This window comes from Trichoderma evansii (genome assembly GCF_050947405.1).
Source record: "Trichoderma evansii strain SZMC 28006 chromosome Unknown GGI43scaffold_32, whole genome shotgun sequence".
Lineage (NCBI taxonomy): Eukaryota > Fungi > Ascomycota > Sordariomycetes > Hypocreales > Hypocreaceae > Trichoderma > Trichoderma evansii.
In genome coordinates this window covers 122,572-130,921 of record NW_028145174.1, presented here as the reverse complement: position 1 = coordinate 130,921, position 8,350 = coordinate 122,572, and the positions used below count along the sequence as shown (strand labels likewise).

At 48.3% G+C, this 8,350-nt stretch overlaps 2 protein-coding genes across 2 annotated transcripts; one reads left to right on the top strand and one right to left on the bottom strand.

Annotated features, from left to right (window-relative positions):
* Positions 1–3,323: 3,323 nt before the first annotated feature.
* Positions 3,324–6,619, bottom strand: GGI43DRAFT_417827 (HbrB-like-domain-containing protein). The gene has a single exon (XM_083207469.1). It carries the CDS (start codon positions 5,979–5,981, stop codon positions 3,456–3,458), a length of 2,526 nt encoding a protein of 841 aa, XP_083055683.1. The 5' UTR covers positions 5,982–6,619; the 3' UTR covers positions 3,324–3,455.
* Positions 6,620–6,870: 251 nt separating this feature from the next.
* GGI43DRAFT_388436 (uncharacterized protein) lies at positions 6,871–8,204 on the top strand (the record flags this gene model as incomplete). Its single annotated transcript, XM_083204072.1, has 2 exons — positions 6,871–7,064; positions 7,970–8,204. 2 exons carry the CDS (start codon positions 6,871–6,873, stop codon positions 8,202–8,204), a joined length of 429 nt encoding a protein of 142 aa, XP_083055682.1.
* Positions 8,205–8,350: the final 146 nt, after the last annotated feature.

Below are 8,350 nucleotides of genomic sequence, written 5' to 3'. Positions count from 1 at the left end.
ACTGCGACGGGTGACAAATAACAGGTCTAGCGGCTGAGTGGGCAGCAAGTAGGGGAATAAGCCCAAACTAGAACGATGATCGGGGATTAGGAAACCAATGTAAAAAGGAAATCCCGGGCGCCAGAGGAACAGGCCGGTGAAAAGAGGTTGGGACGCGATGCAGAGCGAAGTAATAAATATCTCCGCTAGATCAACGGGATTTTGCAGCCAGCTTCAGCCTACGGTATAATCGCGGCAACCGACCCAACCGGCTCTTTGGCTGTTCTGCTTGGCAGGATCCCGCGTCCTTTGTCTCCCAGTCTTTTTGCCCAAGCGTCTGGCGCGAATCGCAGCGCTGTTGCCGCCACAGTATGCGCTGGTGCTGGTGCTGGTGCTGGAGCGGATACTAGAGGCTAGTAGAGCAGAGGGCGAGGAGATGCGAAAAGGACGAGGGACGTATCCAGGTGGATGTTGTGTCAGGTCCCCAGGCCGTCGGCGAGACGAAGGACGTCGCAGTGCAGCAGACAAGGCGTCGATAGCAGACCAACCCTGCGGGAGCAGCGAGACGGCGTTTGGGGGATCTTTGGTGCGTGGGTACGTGAGTGGGCGGGAATGACCAGGGGGAGAAGAGAGGCCAGGGATAGGGCGTGGAGAATATGCAACTATCCCGTGCAAAAGCCCCGCCTCTGACAATTAAAAATTATTTGCCTGTTTTTTTTTTTGTAGGAGGGCGAGAGTATGAACTACTGAGCTTCAAAGTTTTGAAGAGAGTGGCACAGGAAAGAAGAAAGAACCAGAGGAAATTGTGAGTAGAAATAGTTGAACAAGCAAATGGGCCTTTCTTTGTTATATACTGCCAGTAATCAGTAAAGAAAGCTTAACGCAAAGAGACTCCATCGCCGTAGAATGGCGACACTCCCAAAGGTATTCCTCTCCGCCAAATAACTCTCAAGAGGAAGTAAAGGGTACGGAGTAATACAGTAATACCAGTGTTGAGAAGCAGCGGCCTGCTGAGGGCACTAATAGGACTGAAAGTATTCCTCAACGTTCTCGAAGTCTGGATACTTTCGCAAGCGTATGTCATATGAATGCCTTAGCACAGAAAGAGGCTTGAGGCTACGCTGTCTTTTTTCCCAATAGTATTTTTTTATTCAGCCCTCTTTTGTCTCTCTTTCTCTCTCTCTCTCTCTCTCTCTCTCTTTTCCAAAAAAGAAAAAGAAAAGAAAAAAAAAGCCATATGGTTTCGATAATCTTATGCGCACCTCGGCCTTCGAATGAATTCTACTATACGATCGTGTAAACGTTCTGAAATTGCAGTACGCACCATGGCTTTCGCTCATCTCGGAACAAGATGTTAAATTAAACCTATTAAGGCATCATTCAGATGTCCACTTTCTGATCTAGTCTATTTTTCGCCATAGTCCTATCAAAGTCGGTGGCTGGTAAAGCTGTCATAACTCTATAACGGGCCGCTAGCATCGGGTTAACTCTTTTCCCGCATGAAAGATGGAATTGGATACCTGGTACCTGGCAGCATCGCCCGCCACCGGCCCAAATCGTATCTCTCTTTATCTGACCGGTTTTCCCGTAGTGTTGTGGCTGATGGGAGAATCATGCAGCAAATACGACCGAAAAAAATTCGGGAAAATTTGCTAGTGCGGATACTAGAGCAAACAATTCTCCTTGCCAAAACACTGAGGCGCAATGACAAACTATCTGCAGGCATGCACATAATCTTCGGTTTGCGAAATTCCGCCGCAAACCTACTAGTGCTGCATTCAGCCTTAGCAATCTGTCCTGGCTCTCTTAGTGTAATCATTTGAATAATGAGATGACTAAATCCGAGGCGCCACTTGCGGCTGCCGCCGCTAATACTTTAAGCGGGAGAACGCTGTCACGTGAGATAAATACAGTGTGATTAGTGAGAAAATTTTGCTAGCACTGTCTGTGAATATCTTCTCTCGCCGATGGAGCTTTCGAGCAAAACTTTCCTTCCAACATACTTTTTTTTTTGCCAACGCAAAGAGCTCGCTGACGGTCTCGTCGTCTTCCTCATTGCCGGAGACGAATCTGAGAGGTTTGATTTTGGCTTCTATTCTCTCCCGGCTCAAAGAGAAAGACGATGTCCCTGTCGGCAAGAGTTTCTTAGAGTGTATTGGGCAAACGCGTGCTTGACATGTGATGTCAAAAGGTAAGAATTTTTTCGTGTTTTCCTTTTTCGTCCCTAAAGGAAGTGCAATTCCTTTTCCCTCCTTTTATGATGACACTTAATAAACGTCTTCTTTTCCCAACCGAATCGACCATGAAGAAGTTTTTGACTACTCGGATCCTCAGGATCTGTTACTTGCCAGTATAATTGTCTGACCTTTGCACACATTTGCTCAATGCATATTTTATTTCTCTGTTTGGCTGGTCATGCTAACTCTATGGCCAAGATTCTAGAATTTTCTTGACTTGCTATACCCTTTCATCGACAGCTAACCCAGCAGCCACAAAGCCTGTGTCCTGCCCATATTTTGGTAAGTGCTTTTCAGCAGTTTTTTTTACACCTTCAATCATGTGTTTTCATGATGAAAATTTCCATTTAATTCGCAGTTTCCACTCGAGCTCCGATGAGCCTTTTTCTGGAGCAGATGAGGGTTAATACTTCCTTGGATGTCTGATCAAACACATTTTCTTTTGCTTTTATTACACCTTGTTCTATTTTCATGCGTTAGCTGAGCTTGAAGCTAACCTGTCAAAAGTTTATACAGTGATTTTCTAGAGCAGAGTGCTCCTTGTAAATTTATTCATAGACATTCTACATTATTCATAATAAAGAACTATTTCCTTAATCTATCTTGTCTCTTAATATCCTTGCCTGTGAATTACGTCTATCGGACGTTTCAGTGATTTGCCGTTTTTGATATTCGGGCTTTTTTCCGCCGAAGCAATGGTGCCTGATTTTTTTTATTTTTTTTATTTTTTATTTTTTTTTTTTTTATAAGACCCTTATCCCGATAAGGAATAACCAGAAAGTAAAGTTTGCTTACGTTGATACTGCGTAATCACCAACGGCGATGCTACCCTGGAAGATTGCAATTAAGAGATTGAAAATATTATCATAGAAAACAAGTAGGCATGCGTAATTTCTATATTAGCTAGTTATACTTGTGATATTTTTATGAAGATACATGTCTTTTGAAACACTATTAATGTCCTCTACCAGGTGAATCAATGGTATATCTTGTAAATGCAACTTGAGTGTAGAATACTGATATAAATCCTACACAATGAGTAGAAGTTTCTCATATTACAGCGTGGAGCACACCCCATTAAGTAGTCACTTATTTCTCTTGTTCTCATGAAATGAGTAAAAGTATTCCATATTGCAGTACGGAGTAATCATATATTCTCCCCCAAAACAAAAACCAAAAAACACCTTATTCTCCTATCCATTGTAAATACAGCCCAAATATCCTTCAGATGAAAAGAACTCAAGCAACTCGCAACTCCTCACGAATTTCATCTCTCCGAACTCTGCCTCCAACTATACCCATCCTGTTACGCCCTGTCCTACCTCGCCCTAACCAATTGAGTTTAAGCATCTTGCACAGCTCAATCATCTTCCTGTTACTCTCATCGTCCAGGTCGCCACCAACACCGCCGATGCTCGAGAGGACGCTCATGCACTGGAACATCCGACCCACCATATCAGCTACTTGCTTCGAGTCCTCAACGTTTTGCTCACGGACGCTGCTGAGGGCCTGCATGCCTGATGGGGTATAGGGGCGAATCACCCCATCGCTACCGCGGCTACCAAGACTGACGTTGCTCACGGCTCGACTGCGACTGCCTGCAGAGCCATCCCCTAGCAAGGTAGTGCTAGTGGAATTATATGAGCCAACTGAAGGGTCGATAGACATGGCCGTGCCAGGGCGGGCCATGGAGAAGAAGGATTCGGGAGGCGACGTGGAGAGACTGGCTTCTAAAGGAGGAGACGCGAGCGCCATGTTCGCCCACGCCGAAGGAAGAAACTCGAGGGAGAGGCGGGAGAATATGGTCTTGAGAGTTTCATAGCGAGACAAGATGACAGTGTCGCGGTAGGCCGTCAAGACCAGGCGTCTTACGTCGAGAGCGGCCGCTGCGGGTAGGACTTGTGCCGATTGCCCTGCTGCAGGAGAAGGAGCAGTGACAACACCGCCCCAAAAGTCGCGAGCCTGTTCAGGCGTCATGAGAGTCCCGCATCCCGAGACCTCCAAATCGAGAGGCAGCAATGCCGCTTGCATGTAAGGCAAGATGGAAGTGAAGGTAATGAGCCAGTTGTCTACAAGAGTTGGCATGAAGCGCTCTTCTGGCATTCTCCGTAGATTTTTATCCATTGTAGCAAAGCCCAGTGATAGAAGCTCTCTAAGATCCTCCAGCATCTTATTCGGTGACCTCTTATGGATACACCATTGAATATGCAGGCTAACAATGCGGTTAATGTCTTCAACAGGGAGGCGAATATCTTCACCCTGGAAAATGACAAGAAGCTTCGGCTTCAGATAATTCCATGCGTCATCCATAGCCAAGCCCGTCAGCACCGACTTGACACCGTCCATTGTATCGGATAAGATACTTGATTGCTGCGACATGGATGGTAAGCTGTTACTTCCAGGCCAATCCCCAGGGACTGATTCACTGTCCATGCGGCTATCTGATCTTTCGGCATTTTTCTTGTCTTTCTTGGCTTTTGCAAAAGTAGAAGACGTAGGGCCTGGGCTGGCGGGGACGCTGAAATTGTAAAGACTGCTCGGCGCGTTTGGATCTGTAGGCCTCGAGTTGCTAGCGGCTGATGAGAGCGGTAAATGATATTCGTCCTTGAGTTTCTGTTTCTGTCTTGATAGGAAGTGGTGCTTCTTCTCTTTGTCTTTAGCCTTTTCCTCCCCAGTCGCGTCGCTTGGCCGAATGGTTGCTGATGATGAATTGTTGAGATTATAAAATGACTGGCTACTGGAGTCTGTGAGATTTGTGGAGCTGAAGTTGCCTCGCTGAAGTTGGAGAGCCGATAATGCTGAACCAATCTTGCCTGGACTTGGTAACGCCTTTTCCTTGGTGTCTTTGGCGCTGATTTTTGATGGCCGTGAGAACAGTTTGGCCTTTGCTTTTTCAGATTTGGAGAGAGGTTTCTCCGAAACGGTTGAAGTAGAGGCCGTAGTAGGCAAAGACGGAAATGGTTGCGGCTGAGGAGACACGGAAGGCTCTCTTGGAGAATTACCTCCAGATCGGGGGAACACAACATTGGCTGCAGCTGTAGCAGCGGCGGAAGACTGCATGGAGGCAGCTCCAAGCCTGTCTTGATGTGCTCCTCCTCCCGACATATTAAAGGCTGATTCTCGCGGCGCACTCGCCTCCGTTAGGCTCAATGTAGGTGGGCTTATAGGGCCTTTGCTCCCGCTCCCTCTCCTCGCGCCTTCGGTTTCTGGAGCCGTCTGCGATCGTTGGCGCGACTGGAGGATGTTCTGATGCGACATTACGGCCGCTTGCGCAGCAATCGCGCTGGCAGACAATCCTCCAGTCGCAGGACCTGCAGGTTGGCCGCTGTGGCCCATTCCGATCTGAGATAGGTTGGATGTGCTGGTTGACGGCAATGACGGCTCAAACATGCCTTGTGTGGCGGCGTGTTTCCTCGAATGCGTCTTTAGAACGGGAGACGACGCTCCCTGAGGCGCGGTTCGGGGTGCGCTGGGGCGAGGATAGCTCTGTTGGACGCTGGTGCTGCTGGCAAACGCATGGCTAGCGAACTGTTGATATATGGGCGTGGAAGGCGGATTGCCGCCGCTCTGCTGTCGAGACTTGGGAATGGTAATGGCAGGCGTGCCGTCCTCGCTGCTGCTGGGCGAGTCAACCATGCGCAGGGGAGGTGGTCGAGATGATGATCCCGGTAGGTCGATGGACGATCGCGGCACCCCGGGCAAGGGAGAGAAGCTGCCGGGAGCTCGGCCCTGGGGCCGTCCCGTATTCGATGGTGTGGGCTGCATCTTGCGGTTGTGTGAAGGGCTCGTTACATCTTGGCTGTTGCCGAGAACATGAGGCGAGGTGAGTCTGGCGTCGTGGTGAGGGTGGACGGGCCGCGACTCGATGTCGCAACCAGGGCCAGTGGGTCTATCGCTTAGGATTCTTATAAGTTTCGAGGCGCCAGAAGTCTGATACCAAGAGAGTGGAACTCTAGGAGAGGCAGAGGGCCGGGGTTGGGCGTTGTTGGAAGGATGCTGAGCTGTTGGAGTTGGCGAGGTTGAAGCTGAGATGGCTGCCGTGCCGTGGGGTTGCGTCTACACGAAGCACCCTCGTAGTACTGTAAAGCAGCAGATCTGCATGCATAGAGCTTATCTCGGTAGGCATTATCACATTATTTTCTCCATGCACGGGCCATCGGCTTGCCAGGGTATGCATCTATTCCATGCCTACGTAGACAGACATGCCATTTCTTATAATAATAAATATCAACTCTTGCCTTCCACTTGTCTCTGATTGATGCCGTATTCCGTTCTGCTCTGCTCTGCTCATAGTTTCAAAATGTACCTCATTTTACTGCCCAAATTGGGTGGATTCTCAAGTACCGAGGCCACGCGCCAAGCTGAGGCTCAAATTCCGCGCTAAGGCAGCGCCTGCTGGGAGGTAAGGTTAGTAGTACTGAGGTACATGCATGTGGGGCCAACCACAGCTTGGGAAAGCTATAAAAAAATCAAAATCTCGTGCCTCTGGCTTTTTTGCTTCTCCTCAAGCATCGCCCTCAACAACGCTGCGTTTCCATGCTACAAACAGAGAATGACGGCCTCCGGGCCCTCTCAATCTCATCTTCTTTCGCATGTGGGAAATTCGGAGAAAGCTTCAAAGCAAGAGAGATATGTCTCTCTTGTGCTCGTTTCCATGTCTGGAGCCCTCGTGGTTCCCGACGTGTGTCTATCGAGTCCGCCTGTGATGGCCTGGCGTCACCCCGACGTCTGCAATAGACATCAGAAATCTCAGGCCCGGGAGGACTTGCGTGTATACTTCGGGAAGACGCAGGTATCTTTCTCGGTGTCCTATGGGAAGTCATTGCGAAGCTTGTTACGCAAACTTGAGTGCGATATGCAGCGTTTGTTTTGCTTCAGCAAAATGAATCACACAATTCCGATCATTCTGTTGAGGGCGATGCTTCACCTCTTTTTCTCCTCAGGTAAGCTACTGATCTATATACTTTTTCCGCTATTGCGCAAGAATACTACTAATCGTTCAAATCTCTTGTTGAGACTCCTAGATGTTAAAACCGAGCAGCGGTAGACTACTCAGCTGCATCACTCCGGCTCATATCGATTCTCTGGCCTTCATGGCTACTGCTGCTACTGCTACCTTTTTCTCGTATTGCTTCGCCCTCGATTGAACCTCAAGCCATATACAGAAGCCACCGCTCTTATGGTAGACATCAGACGAATGACTCATCTTTAGGATTTGAGCCAAAGCCAGAGTTTGGCCTTTATACTTCTCGTAGCTTGTATTTAACTCGTAGTGCAATGATACTTGCCTAAAAGTATCATCGCGTGTATCTTGTAGCTTTTTGCGGCTGTTGCCAAAAGTTAGATGATTTCATCTGATGGGACGCAATCAAGCTGATTCATCTGAAGCCACTAGCCCACATATACTGCCTGCAAATCAAGCGCTTCAAGTTACGGAGATGTTTACTCAATGACCTAACGACGCAATGCACGTCCATTCAAACTACTAGAATACCGCCTGATATCTATTGGGAAGCATTTGGTATTGAAATCTACCAACCTTCAGAAACGCCACGTGATCCGCGCTTCTCCGTCAGAAATCCTGCCCCTCCATGAAGTCAAAGCTCTCAATCTACTACCCCACCAATCTCTTTATACCTCCCATAACAACCACCCAAACCGATCTTATTCAATCGCAACATCAAGCTCTTCGCAATGTCCCAACCAACTACCTCAGACCCTGCCCTTACGGTTTCTTACTCTTCACCCGCCAGCGTCCCCTTCAGCATCACAAAGTCCATCCCCGCGCCGCCTACTCCCCTCGACCCAGCCGGAAAATCCAAATACCTTGAATCACTGCGCGCCTGTGTTGCTGCAGCTCAAGATCAGATCAACAAAGAGCTCACGACGCGTATGGAGGAGGATAAAGCTCGTGAGGGAGCCGCAGCTGTAGATGAAGAGAAGGAAGAAGAAAACTACGGCGAGGAAGTTCAAGAAGAGGAGGATTAAATCTCGTCTCTTTTCACCCAAAGATGCTTCTGCAGATACAACATGCGATACGATTTTATATGTAAAAAAAGACAGCACGCCTTAGAATGTGTACAGAAGGGTATAGCCACATCATACGAACAGATAAAAGCCAACCCAGCTCAGCG